A 19,304-nucleotide genomic window follows, 5' to 3' on the forward strand; every position below is an offset into this window, starting at 1 on the left:
AATGCTTTGACATGGCTCCACACAGAATTAAACGATTTTAGTAAAGTTAAACAAGAAATACGAATTCAAGTAAAAGTAAAGTTAATAAGAATTATTTAATTAATTGCTCATATATACAAAGTTACACAAAGTTAAGCTCAGCAGTGACGGTGTGGCAGAGCAGAGTGAGTTAAACAAGCAACACAGCACACATTAATTACAAGGAGAAGTTATAATAGCACAAGAGTCTGATTGCTACAGGAATGAAGGATCTCCTGTGACTCTTTATCTGGACTTTGGTGGAATGAGTCTGTTGCTGAAGGAGCTTCTGCTGCTGACCAGGACATCATGGAGAGGCTGAGAATAATTATTCTGGGTGGACCTCAGTTTTATAATTTTATATATTTGGAGTGACACATCTTCAATCAAGATTCTTTTTCTAAATGATGACTTTTTAAACTTAATGAAGTGGTTTTAAACATTTTCAAAAAAAAAAATATAATCAGAAAATATCAGGGTGTTCCGGGCATGTCCCTCCGGCAGGAAGGGAAGGGCAGAACGAGGATGCCCACATGGAAAGAACCTATATGAGGATATATGCACATATATGAAACCTATATGCAGCATATATGCACATAGATGCTGCATATATGCACATATATGCTGCATATATGCACATATATGTGCACATGTGCAGCATATATATTGTCATATATGTGCATATATGCAGCATTTATGTGCATATATGCAGCATATATATTGTCATATATGTGGATATATGCAGCATATATGCAGCATATATTGTCATATATGTGCATATATGCAGCCCATATATTGTCATATATGTGCATGTATGCAGCATTTATGTGCATATATGCAGCATATATATTGTCATATATGTGCATATATGCAGCATATATGTGCATATATGCAGCATATATATGGTCATATATGTGCATATATGCAGCATTTATGTGCATATATGTGCATATATGCAGCATATATATTGTCATATATGTGCATATATGCAGCCCATATATTGTCATATATGTGCATATATGCAGCCCATATATTGTCATATATGTGCATATATGCAGCATATATGTGCATATATGTGCATATATGCAGCATATATATGGTCATATCTGTGCATATATGCAGCATTTATGTGCATATATGCAGCATATATGTGCATATATGCAGCATATATATATTGTCATATATGTGCATATCTGTGCATATATACAGCATATATATTGTCATATATGTGCATATATGCTGCATATAGGTTTCATATATGTGCATATATCCTCATATAGGTTCTTTCCATGTGGGTCTCTCCACAATGAAGGAAATCACCAACTACGTTAAGACACTCCCACTACCTAGTGAATGTATTAATCCACCTGTTGACAGGTAAATGGCACCTGCCCTAAAAATGACTGCTTGAAACAAGGGGTACACTCAACAATGGGTAATATATAACATCAAACGAGCTTTTGTTCACTTGAAAGCTAGACATTTGTACAAGGGTATATAACTTAGTTTAATTGGGTTGATGATTATTACCATTATTTACAGTATTGTTGAAATGCTGGCAATATGATTAGGATATAGTCCAGATGAGATCTGACATGCTTTTTCCTCCCCCTCTCTCACTGTTGTTTCTTTTCTTCCCCCCAGCTGTACAATTGTATCTAGAGTATGACAAGGTTTTTGATTTTGTTTCGTTTCCTTGGCTGTGTTCTAGACATGGTAAATAGGTTTTATCCAAGGTTTAGCTGGTTTTTTGCGTGGATTCTTCGTGTTTTTTTTGTTTGTCCAGGCAGTACTTGAGATTAAAATCATATACAAATTTTACATTATTCTAAATATTAAGTTTTGTACCTGGAATATCAAGGGCTCTGATAATGTCATCAAAAGGAATGCAGTTTTCAACTATCTTAAGAAGGAAAATGTTCAAGTTGCATTCCTCCAAGAAATGCATTTGGAGGAGGGTTAGGGTTAAAATACAAAAAATACCTGAGGGAATGGGTTGGACAGGTATATTTTACAACTTATTCTACACATAAAAGGGGTGTAATTATATAATTTCGTAGATTGTTGCCATTTACAGCTAAAGACAGTTACCAAGGTGCAGATGGAAGGATAGTTTTAGTAAAAGGAGAACTGTATGAAGAATCAGTATTATTAGGAAATGTTTCTGCTCCCAATGTTTATGACGAGAATTTATTTGCCTTCCTAATCAGCAAAATTGCTGAAATGTACTGTCCAAATATGATAATTGGGGGCGATTTTAATTGTTAGGGTTTATGAGGGTCTCTCCCTTGTTAGACAGGGATCCCCCTCATAAAGAACAATCAAAATCAAGCAGAGCACTACAAAATGCTGTTGAGATATTTAACCTGATAGATGGTTGACTATACATGAATCCTAACAACAAAAACTATACATTTTGTTCTCCACCCCACTTGTCATTCTCACGACTCGACTATATGTTTATATGTGAACAAATATCGTATTTAGTGGAACAATCTGACATTGCACCCATTGCCCTTTCACACCAAGCTCCTGTCACACTGGTAATGCAGCCTCTTAGTTCTGCAGGGCGATTCTTCTCTTGGGGAATTAATGCATCACTTTTTCACAATGATAATTTTATAACATTTTTGGAAATGCAGACAGACCTCGAGAGGCAACGGACTGTAATGATTCTGATCCAAGATTGGTGTGGGAAGGCTGAGTCTGATATTCTGTTTGCGAGACAAAGAATGTTTGAATTTGGAAATAAACCAAATAAGTTCTTAGCTCGTCTTGCAAGGAACTCTCCCCAAAAGGCTTTAATTCCTGCAATACCTGATGAGGACCGCAGCCGTCAAACAAACAATACAACGATTAACGAATGTCTTCAGAAATTTTAGGAAACGTTGTAAACCTCAGAATTGGACAGCAGCAGCACGTTTCTAGATGGTTTACAGATTCCTCAACTAACAGAACAGCGAGCTAAATTGCGAGAAGGACCTGCTACAATAACAGATTTTGATAAGGACTCTCCTCACTGCAGCCAAATAAAAGCCCAGGGGCTGATGGATTCTGTGCAGTTTTATACAAAAAATGAAAAGCAAAATTAACAAATTACTACAACATGTATTCAACAAATCCTGTGAAGAGGATGAACTCCCAAAATTGTTGTACTTGGCCCATATTGTAGTTATCCCCAAAACTGGGAACGATCCAGAACTACGTACTTCTTATCACCCAATTACCCTACGAGGAGTGGACGTACAAATACTTTCAGAAATAGTGGCTAATCGACTGGAAAGAGTGGTAACTGATAGTTAATGCAGACCAAACGGGGTTTATAAAAGGTCGTACTTCATCAAATAACACAAGCCGTTTGATTAACATCATCCACTACCTTCATTTTCGTCAAATTCCAAATGCCATTGTAACAATGGATGCAGAGAAGGCCTTGGATCGTTTTGAGTGAAAATACCTGCCGGAAGTGTTGGAAAGATTTGGCTTTCAACCAGGCTTTGTTCGATGGGTACAACTTTTATACAAAACACCCACTGCCTTAACAAATGGTCTAATATCTAGCCAATTTCAACTTAACAGAGGGACAACAAGGGTCACCACTGTCAGGAGAATTGTCCTGGTAAGAAAACCTCAGGGAGACAGAAACACAGGAAAGAGACTGAGAGCGATTGAAAAGTTGAAGAGAAAGTTCATTAGCTTCTTCTTGCCAGAAGAGACAAAGTCACAGTCCAACCTCTGCATGGTTGTCCAGGAGTTTGTCTCACTGTGAAGACAGACAGAGCTTCTTAAAGACTGGGTTGTTTTCAGTCTGCACTGAAGGACAGAAGCAGCACAGAGGTTCCACAGTGTGACACAGGTCATGCTGGAACACAGGCTGAAAACTACACAGCATTCTTTATGACACTCAACAAGATTTCCATAACATTCCTTCATGTTTTGACTAATAAAGAATGAATGAAAATGAAATAAAAAAAATAAGGTTAGCAAGCATTTATTCATTCCAAGAACAGTAGATCATTTAGGAAAACAATAAACAAAAAAATACAAAAGTAACATTTGAAACCCACCAGCCATCAGAGTTGTGAGGGCGAAAAACCTGTCAGAATATTGTGCTCATTTCATAGACAGGAAAATTCCCTCACTCCCCCATGAACCACCCGACCAACCCTGGTGAGGAGTGTAACACTAACTCTGTGGCAGGTTCAAATAAAAACAACAAAAACAAAAAAGACAAACATAAGGACAAACTCAAAAAATGCATAAAGCTTCAGCTGCATCGTCGCCACACCAAATAGTTCTATGAAAAGTGTCCACAATTAAAATGACCTTCGTTGACTCATTTTGAACTGGTAAAATATAAGTATATACTCATTAACTAAATGTATTAAAGGTTTAAGCATAACACATTATCATGTGCTGACCAGGAGACAGTCTAAAAAGAAATCAAATGCCAAACGAAGACGTCCAGTCGACCCGTCGTACCTCCAACCGAAGGCCTCTGTTCCTGCCCAAACAATTACTACTCTCAGTTCAGCTCTCAGCGAAGGCGGACGCTTTTTTCTTCTCTCCTCTCCCACTGGCCCTCCCTGCTTGCTTGCTGCTTCGTCCTGTACTGTCTTGTGTCTGATCTATCAAGAGAATCTCTTCAGACCCGCATCCGAATTTAACCAGAACCATGGAATTGATCAGCTAGTCTCTCAATGCGATCGACCAAATTTTTACGACACGACGATCGGGCAAAGGAGAGCCTGCATGTCCTGATGGGACGTTTGCAGCCGGATACATGCTGGATTCCTGGGGTTCCTGGAGGTCCCTGTGTTTGGCCATTCTTTCCATGGAGGATGTGGAGGACCTCTACATATTGGGATTCATGATAGCAGGTATGCTGCTGATTGGCGCTGGCAGTTTTCTGATCTATCGCAAAGTTGAGAAGACGAGGGAAGCCGCATTGGGAAGGCTGCCTATCGTCACTGAAGGACTGTGCCGAGCTTTGAATGCTCAGACTCAAGCGATAAACGAACTCAAGAGTACGATTCTTGAACGTTTACGCGAAATTGGATGGATCTTAGAGGATATTCGCACTCGGTTGGGAAGCTAAAATCTTGGCACAATTGGAGCAGCATTGGAGACCAGAGACACTCAAGGTCGACAGATAAAGCTGAAGCGCCTGAACGAAAACAAAGCTAATCTACAATTCGGACTCCCAGACACCCAGTCGCCAAGGCTGTGTTTTGTCTTCATCTCTCCTGGACGTGTGTGTGGAATGTATCCTCTGCCCCCCCCCCCCCCCCGCACCTGGCCTTCCTCCCCTCCTCCCACCTCCCTTTCCCGGACTCTTTGGCCCACTGGAATTTCACCAGTACTTTTCACCGTCTTTGCTGTGCCCCCCCCCCCCCCCCCCCAGCAGAGGCTTTGGGCGGAGTTCTATGGCTGCGCGCCTGACGTCTGAGCGTCCTGTGGGCTGTGCGCCGAAATACTCCTCCCAGTGGCGGGCTGCAAACTTTCCATCATGTATCCCAAGTGCTGTCTGGAGAAATGTTGTAACCTGTCTGTGTTGATGCTAAATGTGCCTGAGGTGGGGTTTTTTTCCCAATTACAGACTGTGCTCCTCAGAGCATAGTTTATAATCTGCCTTTTTTCCCTCCTCTCTTCACCTCATGTTGTCCTTCTTTCCCCAAAACTTTTGATGACATTTCGCTGTAAAGGTACCTGTACCTGTTACAATGACAATAAAAATGATTCTGATTCTGATTGTGCTGATAGATGTTTAGGTAGTTCGCTGTCAGGATTCTGTCTGAGGTCACGACAGCATAGCCTGTTGAGTTTGAACCATCTGTGTTCTCTTTACATCATCTACAAACCTCGTTAAAGCTCATTTCATCAGAGGCTCGTCTTTTAAATCTGGTCGAGGCTGTGCTTTTTGGGTAGACAGTAGAACTGTCATGTCTCGCAGGTGATAGATAAGATAGATTGTTTTGAAGTAATATGACAGACACTGTGTGCAGTACTTCCAATGTCAGTGGGTGAAACAGCACCAATGAAGCCTGTATCACCATTGAGGCTGCTCCCACAGCTTGTACACACACAGGCAGTGCACGTGGTCCACGATCGAGCTTAGTAGAGTACAACGCTACAGGCCGTTCCACATCATGTTCTTGAATCAGCATCCAGGTCATGAAACCATTTATGTTTTGGGTAAATGTTTTCGAGGGATTAGAAATCCATTTCTGACGTGTGCCTTCCCTCCTGCGGAGACATGAGACCCTCCATGGCTCGAAGTAGCAGCACGTCATAAACTAGCTCTGCGTTAAAGTGGGCTTTTTCATCTAAGGTCTATATAGATTATGTCTGATAATCATTATTTTGTTTCAGCTAAGTTAACAATCTTTTATCTAAAAAATGATTGAGAATCATCTTATTAGTTTTTTAATTTGAGGTTTTGTTTTTCGTAAGCTGGCTGTTTCCAAGCTTCATTTAAATGTGTAGTTTAGTTTAGTCACCACGTTAGTTTAGAAGTCACAAATATATTGTTGATTTTAAAAGCTATTTAATTTCTGGACATCTGCAAAAGGTCATACATTTCATTGCACACATCGGATTCTAATTTAATCCTCAGAACCTCAAGTTTAAACTCGTGCTTACGTGTTCCCACTGGAATGTTCTCAACACTGTGTGGCTTTGCATCCCTTCTTTCTCCCACTTCTTTCTGTGTGTGTGTGTGTGTGTGTGTTTATGGTACGACCTCGGCATACTAAAGTGCCTCTCACGTGGCCTCGCGGCATGTCGTCATCACGTCGAAAGTTTACATGTTTCCTCGCATAAATCAGTGAAAATAGTCTCATCAATTGTTAGTGCTGGTTTGTGCTGAAAGAGTTATCGTTTGCGCAGCTTCAGTTTTTAAGATTGAACATTTTGATGATGTCACAGCCCCCCACAACGCCCAAATTCAACCAAAAACGGTGTCAATGGTTTGTGCTGCATTAGTGCTGGTTAGTGTGAGCAGATTCATCCGAACCAGTTGTGGCGTTTGAAGTGCTCTGTGTAGAATAGAGGGACAATACGCAGGTGCAGCTTCAAAAACAAACCAACAACAATAGAACAAAACTTTAGATGTGACATTCTTCAGCCCACAGGGACGCAGACCATCTGGAAACAGGAAAACCATGACAACACTAGCAGTCATGTCCAGAGACATGGGAGAGAAACTGGTACATCTTAAAAACTAAAGCTGCACAAACCATCATTCTGTCAGCACTAACCAGGAGTAACCAGCACTAACCAGGAGTAACCAGCACTAACCAGGAGTAACCAGCACCAACCAGGACTAACCAGCACTAACCAGGAGTAACCAGCACTAACCAGCACTAACCAGGAGTAACCAGCACCAACCAGGACTAACCAGGAGTAACCAGCACTAACCAGGAGTAACCAGCACCAACCAGGACTAACCAGGAGTAACCAGCACTAACCAGGAGTAACCAGCACTAACCAGGAGTAACCAGCACCAACCAGGACTAACCAGCACTAACCAGGAGTAACCAGCACTAACCAGGACTAACCAGCACTAACCAGGAGTAACCAGCACCAACCAGGACTAACCAGGAGTAACCAGGACTAACCAGCACTAACGATTGAGCCCATTTTTGTTCAGTTTTGACAAAGGTGGAGGAGCTGTGTGAACTGAGAAGTTCACACATGCACGCCTTTTCCAATATTATTTAATATCTTAAAATCAAAGGACGCACAAACGATTACTACCATTTTTGCTTCAATTTGACCCTGGGGGCTGAGTGGCATCATCACTGTATAAATAAACTGTAATGTCTTAAAAAGAAAGCAGCACAAATAATCATTCTTTCAGCACAAACGAACACTAACAATTTAACTAGAGTTTCCCCAATAAACCCATTGCCTTTAGAAACCTACTCAAACATCTCCTGGAGGACTGAATGTGCCACAATTGAATAAACAAACTATTAAAAATGTAATGCATCATTAATTACTTAAAATATGAATTCATTGTATGTATAAAAAAACAAACCAACACATTTAATTATATAGCCATGTAATTATTTCATGGTCCGTCAGTAGGTTTGACAGATAAAATACATTCACGAAGCAGCACACCACCAGTCCAAGAAATAATTCATAGTGAACATTTTCTAAACATAAAATGAGTCAGTATTGGAATGAATTAATGACAAATATTTAATTCCAACTTTAATTAATGACACGTTGAATTTTTTAATGGTGTATTTATTGAATTTTGACACATTTATGGTGGCCCAGAAGGGCCAACAGCACATTCCACAACACAAAAAAACCTTTTGCAATTGTGTGGCTTCAGTGCCACCTTACTTCTTTGTTCTTGTTTGATTGAAGCAGACTCGAGGGATCACTGGTGTATTGCTGCCATCTACTGGAGGTTGTTTAAATTCCATTGAGAGTCCTCTATATCTTGTGGTTCTAAAAGTTAGGACAATCCACAAGTTTCTTTCCATTTGCCCACTCTTCCATGTTGAGCAAAGAGGAAATATTTAAAAATTGTAACTCCAGCCACTCCGAGGGTTTCGTACAAGTTCCTCCATTGGACTGAGTAGAAGGAACACATGTTTCACAGGCCTTGATTTTCCACGGTCACATTTCTCATCCCCGTTTCCCTACGAGAGCCTATTTACAATCTTTCCATAATCCCTGCTCAGCCAAGCAGCAGTCCCACGTGAAGCCATGAATAACCTAATCAAAGAACAGCTCTCAATCCTCACTGAATTAAATCATTGTGCTTCAAATGTGTGCTGAGGGTTGTTTTACACATCGTCTTAAATTAAAACTACTTTCAGGTTCCATACCTACCACTTGTTTTCTGTATATTAAATAGTCTGACACCCAACGACACGCCTGGGAGTATGTGCCCTTTAGTGGATTTGGAGCGCCTGCCCCTCCAAAGGTCTCCCTGCTGTGTTCTTCCTAAACCTGTCCACTTGATAAGTGATCCCATGTTGCATGCACGTTTGCCACACACTGTGTAAAGAACCAACACAACTCAATTTGTGCTCTTCTGAGCTGCTGCGTTGAGAGGAACCCCCCACCTCAGCCTGGCTCGCTGTGTGCAGTACTGCAGAGGGACGTGCAGACCCACCACAGGACCCACCACACTGAGCCAAGACAACACGTAGTTCACTGGCCTGCACACACAAAGGTGACAGATGAGAAAAATACCACAAAATACATTGAAACAAAAAGATAAAGTACAATGAATGTTATTTCCATAAATTCAAGATCAAAACTATTATCATTTCTATATAAATAAGACCCAAAAGAATCATCCCGTCTCACCCCAAACTGCATGGCAAAAGTCTAAAACATAATTAATCCAATCAAATATAAAGTGCAAATATCTTAAATGTCAAAATGCATCTTAAAAATCACAACGATTTTTAAGTGCAAGAATGGCTTCAAGGCAAAGCTGTTTATTTCTAATCCTACTGTCTTGTGTCTGATCTATCAAGAGAATCTCTTCAGACCCGCATCCGAATTTAACCAGAACCATGGACTTGATCAGCTGGTCTCTCAATGCGATCGACCACATTTTTTTGACACTATGATCAGCAAAGGAGAGCCTGCATGTCCTGATGGGACGTTTGCAGCCGGATACATGCTGGATTCCTGGGGTTCCTGGAGGTCCCTGTGTTTGGCCATTCTTTCCATGGAGGATGTGGAGGACCTCTACATATTGGGATTCATGATAGCAGGTATGCTGCTGATTGGAGCTGGCGGCTTTCTGATCTATCACAAAGTTGAGAAGACGCTAGCAGCTGCATTGGGAAGGCTGCCTGTCGTCAATGAAGGACTGTACCGAGCTTTGAATGCTCAGACTCAAGCAATTTGTTGTTTTTAAAAAGGGTCAAACTAAAAATGTTTTGTACTTCACAATCATTTTGACAATGCACCTCATGCTGCAAGGAATACCCCTGCATCACTGGATACTATGGGCATACAAAGGCTTGGTTTTTTCTCCAAACTGTACATAATTTAGATTTTTTTTTTTATTCTTGAAAAAGAATTCTGTTAACAATGAGAGGTGTGTTCAACAATACTTGAAATATACTCTAAAGCAGGGGTGTCAAACTCAGATCCTGGAGGGCCGAAGCTCTGCATGTTTTCCAGGTCTCCTCCCCTGAACGTCCTGATGCTTCATCACCTTCAGCACAAAGCCACATAACCTGCTGCTCATTGCAATCAGCTGTGTGGAAGCAGGGACACATGCAGTAGTGCAGGGCTGCGGCCCTCCAGGACCGGAGTTCCACACATGTGCTCTAAAGGTTGAAAACTTAAATTATGCTGATTGTCATTTGCATCGACCATTCAGGAAAAGCAGGTAAAATCAGAATTTGCATAGCAGTTTGGAATGTGGTGTGAAAGTGTTGCATGTAGCAGTAGAATCATCCTGAATTCAGCTTAAATCTTACCTGTTCTGGTCCAAAGCCACCTGCAGCAAAGGCTTCATGAAATCCTCCGTCCTGCACGGGTGGAGCATGAAGAACGGCTGGCCCAGCAGGGGGTGCTCCTGACCAACACACAGGAGACAAGGCCTCAGTGGTGCTCCCATGATGGGTGGTGGTGACGGGACGTGCTGTGGCATCACGGTGTGGCCCCAGGAAGCTCTGCAGAGGGTGGTGAAGGCTGCCAGAGGACTGTGGGGAGAGGTCTACACTTGCTCCAGCAGAGGCAGAACGAGGGCTCTCTGCATCCTGAAGGCCTGTGCCCAGCCTACACTCCCTCTCTGTCCCCGTCCCCCCAGACAAGAGGCTGTGGAGCACCAAGAGCAGGACCACCAGACTGATGTTAATGTCCCCGTCCCCCCAGACAAGAGGCTGTGGAGCACCAAGAACAGGACCACCAGACTGACGTTAATGTCCCCGTCCCCCCAGACAAGAGGCTGTGGAGCACCAAGAACAGGACCACCAGACTGACGTTAATGTCCCCGTCCCCCCAGACAAGAGGCTGTGGAGCACCAAGAGCAGGACCACCAGACTGATGTTAATGTCCCCGTCCCTCCAGACAAGAGGCTGTGGAGCACCAAGAGCAGGACCACCAGACTGATGTTAATGTCCCCGTCCCCCCAGACAAGAGGCTGTGGAGCACCAAGAGCAGGACCACCAGGCTGATGTTAATGTCCCCGTCCCCCCAGACAAGAGGCTGTGGAGCACCAAGAGCAGGACCACCAGACTGATGTTAATGTCCCCGTCCCCCCAGACAAGAGGCTGTGGAGCACCAAGAACAGGACCACCAGACTGACGTTAATGTCCCCGTCCCCCCAGACAAGAGGCTGTGGAGCACCAAGAGCAGGACCACCAGACTGACGTTAATGTCCCCGTCCCCCCAGACAAGAGGCTGTGGAGCACCAAGAACAGGACCACCAGACTGATGTTAATGTCCCCGTCCCCCCAGACAAGAGGCTGTGGAGCACCAAGAACAGGACCACCAACCAGACTGATGTTAATGTCCCCGTCCCCCCAGACAAGAGGCTGTGGAGCACCAAGAACAGGACCACCAGACTGACGTTAATGTCCCCGTCCCCCCAGACAAGAGGCTGTGGAGCACCAAGAGCAGGACCACCAGACTGATGTTAATGTCCCCGTCCCCCCAGACAAGAGGCTGTGGAGCACCAAGAACAGGACCACCAGACTGATGTTAATGTCCCCGTCCCCCCAGACAAGAGGCTGTGGAGCACCAAGAGCAGGACCACCAGACTGACGTTAATGTCCCCGTCCCCCCAGACAAGAGGCTGTGGAGCACCAAGAACAGGACCACCAGACTGACGTTAATGTCCCCGTCCCCCCAGACAAGAGGCTGTGGAGCACCAAGAACAGGACCACCAGACTGACGTTAATGTCCCCGTCCCCCCAGACAAGAGGCTGTGGAGCACCAAGAACAGGACCACCAGACTGATGTTAATGTCCCCGTCCCCCCAGACAAGAGGCTGTGGAGCACCAAGAGCTGGACCACCAGACTGATGTTAATGTCCCCGTCCCCCCAGACAAGAGGCTGTGGAGCACCAAGAACAGGACCACCAGACTGATGTTAATGTCCCCGTCCCCCCAGACAAGAGGCTGTGGAGCACCAAGAACAGGACCACCAGGCTGACGTTAATGTCCCCGTCCCCCCAGACAAGAGGCTGTGGAGCACCAAGAGCAGGACCACCAGACTGACGTTAATGTCCCCGTCCCCCCAGACAAGAGGCTGTGGAGCACCAAGAGCAGGACCACCAGACTGATGTTAATGTCCCCGTCCCCCCAGACAAGAGGCTGTGGAGCACCAAGAGCAGGACCACCAGACTGATGTTAATGTCCCCGTCCCCCCAGACAAGAGGCTGTGGAGCACCAAGAGCAGGACCACCAGGCTGATGTTAATGTCCCCGTCCCCCCAGACAAGAGGCTGTGGAGCACCAAGAGCAGGACCACCAACCAGACTGATGTTAAGACTGGTGAACTCTGGTGGTGCCCCTGGAGCCTTGCTCCCCTTGCTAACTGTCACAAGCTGCCTACCTGCCTACTCATTTGTTTAGTTCCTATGGAAACACTGTATATCTTGTGTTTAATGTTCCTATCTGACATTGTGCCAGTCTGGAACTACTTCTCTATTCTATTGAACATTTGACTAATCTCTCCCTCACTAAGAATGTGACATCATGCCTGGACCAGTGTAGACTAAACCAATACAACAACCTCTCAACACACTCAAAAAGAAACGTTTTGGCTTTGGTTTGCTGCTCTGCTGTCACTTCCTGTAACTTCTCACTCACTGATCTTCCCATCTCTGTCCACATGTGTATTTCATTGAACATGAACCTCACAATGTCCATACCACAATATCAAAAACATTAATATAACAGCTTTAAAGTCAGGCTATGGCAACGACCACACCAAGGGCGACTGGTCATCGGGGACAGGTGGAGTTGAGCCCCACCTGGTGTCATCAGAAAGGATTGCATGCAAAGTGTGCTATTAATTCTTTAGGATTATCCACAATATTTTCTTGTCTATGAATTAAACGCCCTCTTATATCGCCCAGACTGACTGAGGACAGAACTCCCTGGTTATCGGCCTCCAGCTCGTGAGCCAAACAGGAAACCGCCATCAGGGCTCAAACACTGGATGCCTCACTGAGACACACTGGTCATGTTCAAGCACTGTGATGCAGCAGGTAAGTTCACCTGCCTTACCAAAATGGAAGCAGCCTGAAGAAGACCGTGAGGGTGAGTTATGTTCATCCTGGCATGCAGACAGAAGACTGACTCATGGATTGATTGATTTAACCCCAGAAGGGGAACAGAACTTTTGTAGCAGTAAGAATACACACAACTGAAAAAACTAATTTGAAAATCAACAGATGTCATTGTTTAATACATAAAAACATTTGCGGCCAAATTTCTTTTGTTGCTTTTTAAAGTTTGTGGTCAAATGTACTACTGCAGTTTTAAGCACCGTGATGCAACATCAGCTTCCTTCTTGTCCGTTAATAGCGTCCGTGAGCAACGCCTTCACAACTACAACAAAACCTGAGTTTGGAGTGAAACTGAGTTGGTTTTATTGCCGTCAACTGGGCCTCAGGAAGAGAACTTCCTACCAGGACATGTAAAAACGTGTGATGGTATGACAATAAAAATCCTTCAGTACAGTAGAATAGAAATACTTTCATCCTTGGGAAAATTGCTGCAATACAGCTGATATAAAAGACATACTGGGTAAAGTGGAGAAAAGACCAAACACACCTAAAGACTAAATCCAAAATGATGAAAGAAAGCGTTAAAAATGAAGTAAAAAGAAATGAGAGAACGGGACCCATGGTGCAGGGAGCATCCTGTGCACGTTTACTGTCAACACATGAATCCTGGAAGCAGCTGCTTGTACCTGCTGAGTGATGGTATCCAGAGGACTTTCCACAAGCCGGGGTCTGAAGTTAGCATGAACGAAGCTCCACACCTCCTCTAACGAGAGACTCTTCCCCTCTGACAGCAGAAAGACAACACAGTGATTAGATCTTGCATCAAGGCTCATACAGAAAGAAACGTGGTGTTTGAATCCATTGCCCTCCCTCAAAAAATGTCTTTCTGACACTGGTTTATTTTCTCGGAAGTCCCAACAGCAGTTTTTCATAGCTGCTGTTAATGATGCTTCACGAGGTGAAGACATGACGCTCACATGGCAACGAGGTCCATGTTCTTTACCAGCTTCTGCACAGTTTTCCATGCAACTACTGTCAAAACCTCACATTTACTCTGTTAGCTATTGTTAATCTGCGGACAAATCGAGACGCACAGCAACATGTCTGGGAAAGGAAACTCTGGCCAAGAGGGTCCAGCTCAGAGTCCAGTGGCGCAGGTCCTACCACTCCACCAGTTAGCGAGACGCTAACGCTGCTTCAGCACTCAGACAGCAACACTGGCCACACTGAAGATGGCAGCTGGAACTCAGCTGATGGAATCCTGTGGACACTTGACAGGCTACTGTCGACCCGGTTGCCTCACAAGTCGAAGGAATGTGACAACAGGCTAACTGCGCTGGAGGCTAACTATGAGACACTGGAGAAATGCAACAAGCTGCTAATGGCGAAGACGGAGGACCAGAGTCACGGAGCCGTCCATTTTCAATCAACAATCCATTATTTTGATCATTGCAGCCACTACGTTACACCGTCATGGATTATCCCTCTCAACAGTGGAAGAGACATTGCAAAGCTGACTTGAGGAAGCGCATGACGAGGCTGTACAGGTTGATCCCAACAGGCCTTTACCTGCTCACGTGAGGTCCCCATGGGAAGCCGATTAGGGGCTTACCGTTGCCGGTGACGAGTGGGACGGGGTTTGACAGAGGTCCACTGCTGGCCTATCTACCAATAAAGGCCAGAGGATTACAATTCAAACTCATACATCAGCTTCATGGGACTCCAGTGAGACGCAATAAATACAGCCTCTTGCTTTCAAAATACTCCAATGTAAAGGTAGCAAAGGCTCATATTTCCATTGTATTTTTGACTACACCCGGAGTGAGTGATTTTTGGTGTAGTATATGCAAAGAAATGGATATTTTCAAGAAGAAACTCTCCCTGGAACCCATTTCCTGTCATTTGGGTGTTGAGCTCACTGCAGGGAACCCAAACATTCCTCACTGAAACTGCTGCTCTTCAGTGCCAGGAGATGGATTCTCCTCCACTGGAGCTCGGACATTGCTCCGACTACTCCACTCTGGATCAGGAGCGCTATGGAACTTGTCCTTGTCAAAGCAATAGGCTTTGGACTGTCACACATGTGACTAACCCAAAGTGAAGGCTCTGAAGTACAGCACAGGAGTGTTGTAGCTACAGGAATACACAACATGGTACTCGTACTGCAGCGCCTGGCTGCTGCTTTCAGGTACAGAGCAGGTCCCATCATCATCATCACAATCTTCATCCTGTGAGTGTCCTCTGATGTGTTCAGGAACAGCACAGGAGAAGTTAGCGCACTGGAGGAAAAAAACAAGACAGAATACAACATTCAGTGGAACTTCAGGTCCAAACCAAAGTAATTGAAGTCACAGTGTTGCCGACACTGGTGAAATGAGCAAATGACACAACCAAAGACGGAGCAGTGATTCATATCAGTGTAGCGCAAGGGGTGGCAAAGGAGCAGTGATGTATCCATCTGGAGCCAACAACTCTCTACCGCTTCCTATTTCTTAATCACAAAATGCATTCTCTCGTTACAATTAAAGCTATGTGTTCTTTTAAAGCACAAATGGAGATCAGTGACTACAACTGCTCCAATCGTCCCTCCGAGTCACAGATTGTGGTTGCTTCAACAACAAAGTGTGCCCCCACACTGAGACAGGTGGTGCACGACCATCTGTAACCAACAGGTGGTGCTGATCTGAGCTCTACTGATACCACAGCCAATCAGGGGCTTTTGTCCCACAGTCCATTAAAGGAGAGGCGCTTTAGTCTACATTGTGGAGTGAGGAGGAGGATTCCATTGGGCACATGCATCATTAAACTAGCAGCAGCAGTTCAAAACACAACGACCTTGATGCTGCTACCATCACGTCTCCTGTGACGAGCTGTGACTCGTAGGGAAGGGAGGCCGTGGTTATTCATTTGAATTTCTATTTTCAAACAACACAAATATGTTGTGACAAATGATTTAACACACAATAAAAAGTGGGAACACAAGTTCACGTTCATATTTGCACATATTAAATATTCTGTCCACGACGTCACAACAAATATGTTTTGAACCAAATAAACTGCAACAATAGTTGCAAAACTGTGAGCGTGAATGTTTTTTAACCTGTAAAACAGTATTTGTACACCTGTAATTAAGAATTTGTGAATGTCCAAGTGTTGTGTTTGCAGGCAGCACACCGAGTGTATGGAGTATGTGACCTCAGATATACTGGAACACACAAATCACTGTCAACAACCACACTTTCTACTGTTACAGGTGCTGAAAGCTTTTCTCCCAATAATGCCTTCATATGAAAGCAAATGTACCTCTGTATGTACATGTTATAGTTGCTGCTGGCTTGTTGAACAACTCAAACACTTGAGGCAGGATTTTAATAACATTTTGGAGACCAACAGCAAATGATGCGCATATTCTGAAAATCAGCTCTTAGCATAATGTAGAAATAATGCATTCATTTTATATCAACTTTAATAGACTGATTGGCGGAAGTGCTTCAATTTTTGAGAGCGATCCAGACTAACTGGTATTCAGAGTGTCCTTCATTCACTCAGCTATTAAGGTCCTAAACATAGCCCAAACCCATTTATAGACTTTTTCAGTGACCTTAAATTAATTTATGTAGTGGACATCCATTTGTCTTATTTATATTATTAGTTTATGTACTGCCTTGTTTTTGTATTTTTTTTATTTTATGTGTCTGAACTAAACCAAGCTGGATCACAATCTGGACACTAAACACATAAGAAAGTATTGGGTGCAATAATATGGAGTAGATATACATGGGGAGGGCAGCGGGGAGGGGGAAATGATCCTTCCAGGTCAAGCTATGACCTCTCTGAGCTCATCATCAGCAGGAGTATATTTTTTCTTTATTTCTGTGCTTTTGCATTTCTTACTCCTGCCCTATCACAACCAAACATGAAATACAACCCGTCTCAGTTTCCACCACTATGACACAGACACACAGACTCAGACAGAATATCATGTTGTCTGGCACCATCTGATTGGCTAAATGTATTAACAGAGAACATGGATGCACGTCGCATGGAAGCATAATTCATTGCAGGCCAATCAGCGGTTTGCAATGTGTTCATTGCTCTTGCAGATACAACGATGGCGATACGTTTCCCATACATTGAGCAGCCCCACTCAGCAACTCCTGACGCTAAGTGATATGCAGTTTGGGTGGAGAATAATGAATGGATGAATGATTGTCTCACCTGCTCTCTTTGGTGTTCCTGAGCTTCTCGGCTGCAGCCACATGTCGTGTGCAGCTCTGAGTCGGATCGCTCCTGTTTGAGCTCTGAGCTTGGCTTGGTGGTGACTGACCTGAGAACAGTCTTCTTCAGGTAGCCCTCCTCTGAACCCTGGACACAAACCACACACTGGTATTAAGCCACCCTCCCAGGCTGCAGCAGGTTTTACACTCTAAAAAAGACTGTCAAATGTGCAGGCTCTTTCAATTGTGATAATAAAGAGGTTTTCTCACTTGAACCACATTCCAGCTCCAGCCATCTCTCAGCTGTTCAGAGCACTGAAGGAACAGACGACAGCAGAGACGGAAACTCTCTTCATCTAGTGCAAAACAGCTCATATCTGCAAGAGAATGCATGAGGAAGCGACTGGTACCCAGTACATCTAAGGTTGTTCATGTGGCTAGTGCTTTTTGCATCAAGACAAATTACAGTGCAACTGTTCATTAAATATTCGCAAAATCAATTTTGATACCATTCTTTTTTAAACTACACTGACATGGTCAGGAAAAGTAAAAAATGACAACAATACCATTATTGTACAAGTCCATTTTTTTTTCAGATGAAATGACTCCACAGTCGAATGGTGGCTTCACTCAAACTGTCCTTCTTAAAGGAAAGTTGGTACTATGGAACAGCTTGTAATGCAAACAGAGGAGAGGCCGTGGTCTCCAGAGGGCTGACACTCACACTCCATAAAAATGACAACAAGACAGAAACCTTCACCTACAAGCTGTTTGGCAATTGTCATAATTGCACTTGTCACAGGTTGTTGCTCTGTTGTGGCGAGTTGCTGCCATAAAACAACATGTTGAAAAGTTAAGCATACTTCAATCGAAGTGATTAAGATATTCATGGAATTTTGTCTGTCTGTGCTAATCTTTAAAAACCCATTCCGAGTAGTTTCTGATGGGGGCCCGGCTCTGAAAACCACCGTGATTCATAGTTTCTGATGAAAGCTGGTTCGTCCTGAGCAACGTGGCTCGTCTGTGCCGCTTTAACGCTTCATGTCACTAAACAATACCACTGTCAATAAAGACGATGCATCCAATAATAAAGCACCTCACAGAAAACCCCGGGCTGTTCTCGCTGACATGCCGTTCCCCGGATGTACCTGTGGCGACACCGAACACACCTATTCGACACTGACGTCTGTTCGTACTCGTGTTTCTGCACAGAGTCTGGTTAACTTAACGTGACGTTACCGAGCTCGCCTCCGCGGGGCTGCAGGCAGCAGGAGGCTGCTTCTGCTTCGTCTTCTACTTCTTCTTCTGCTTCTTCTCCTTCTGCTTCTTCTCCTTCTTCTCCTTCTGCTTCTTCTCCTTCTTCTTCCCCTTCTTCCTCGTCTTCTTCTTCTTCTTCTGCTTCTTCTCCTTTTTCTTCTTCTTCGTCTCCTTCTTCGTCTCCTTTTTCTTCTTCTTCGTCTCCTTCTTCTTCTTCTTCTTCTTCTTCGTCTCCTTCTTCTTCTTCTTCTACTACGGCGACTACTCCTTTTTGGTTTGACGGCAGTTTGCATCTATGGGTGTTGCACTGCCGCCATCTGGTGGTCCTATTACCCAATAACCCCGTTGCCTTTAAGAACCTGTTCAGACATATTCTGCTCCTTCCTCTTTTTCCCCACATCAGTATCTTTTTCGCTCATCCTCCTTCCATTCCTTCTTTCCACAATCCCTCCATCGTGTTCCAGATTTCATCCCCATACTTTCTGCAGTTCACCAGTGCTGCACTGGTTCTGGCTGTCACACTAAAATGTTTGCTGTTTCCCTATGACGTCATTATGCCAGTGTGCTCTATTCTTAGCCTTGTGT

General features: G+C 43.9%; 1 protein-coding gene across 1 annotated transcript; it reads right to left on the minus strand.

The window, feature by feature from the left end:
- Positions 1-8,277: 8,277 nt before the first annotated feature.
- Positions 8,278-18,947, minus strand: atg10 (ATG10 autophagy related 10 homolog). The gene is made up of 7 exons (XM_080503477.1): positions 18,702-18,947; positions 17,733-17,839; positions 17,464-17,610; positions 15,338-15,524; positions 13,932-14,029; positions 10,488-10,585; positions 8,278-9,203 (listed from the first exon to the last, which is right to left on the minus strand). The coding sequence occupies exons 2-7, from the start codon at positions 17,835-17,837 to the stop codon at positions 9,062-9,064; spliced, it is 777 nt and encodes a 258-aa protein (XP_080359603.1). The 5' UTR covers positions 17,838-17,839; positions 18,702-18,947; the 3' UTR covers positions 8,278-9,061.
- Between the last annotated feature and the right edge of the window lie 357 nt (positions 18,948-19,304).

The sequence above is a fragment of the Blennius ocellaris genome, assembly GCF_963422515.1.
Source record: "Blennius ocellaris genome assembly, chromosome: 10".
Taxonomy (NCBI): domain Eukaryota; kingdom Metazoa; phylum Chordata; class Actinopteri; order Blenniiformes; family Blenniidae; genus Blennius; species Blennius ocellaris.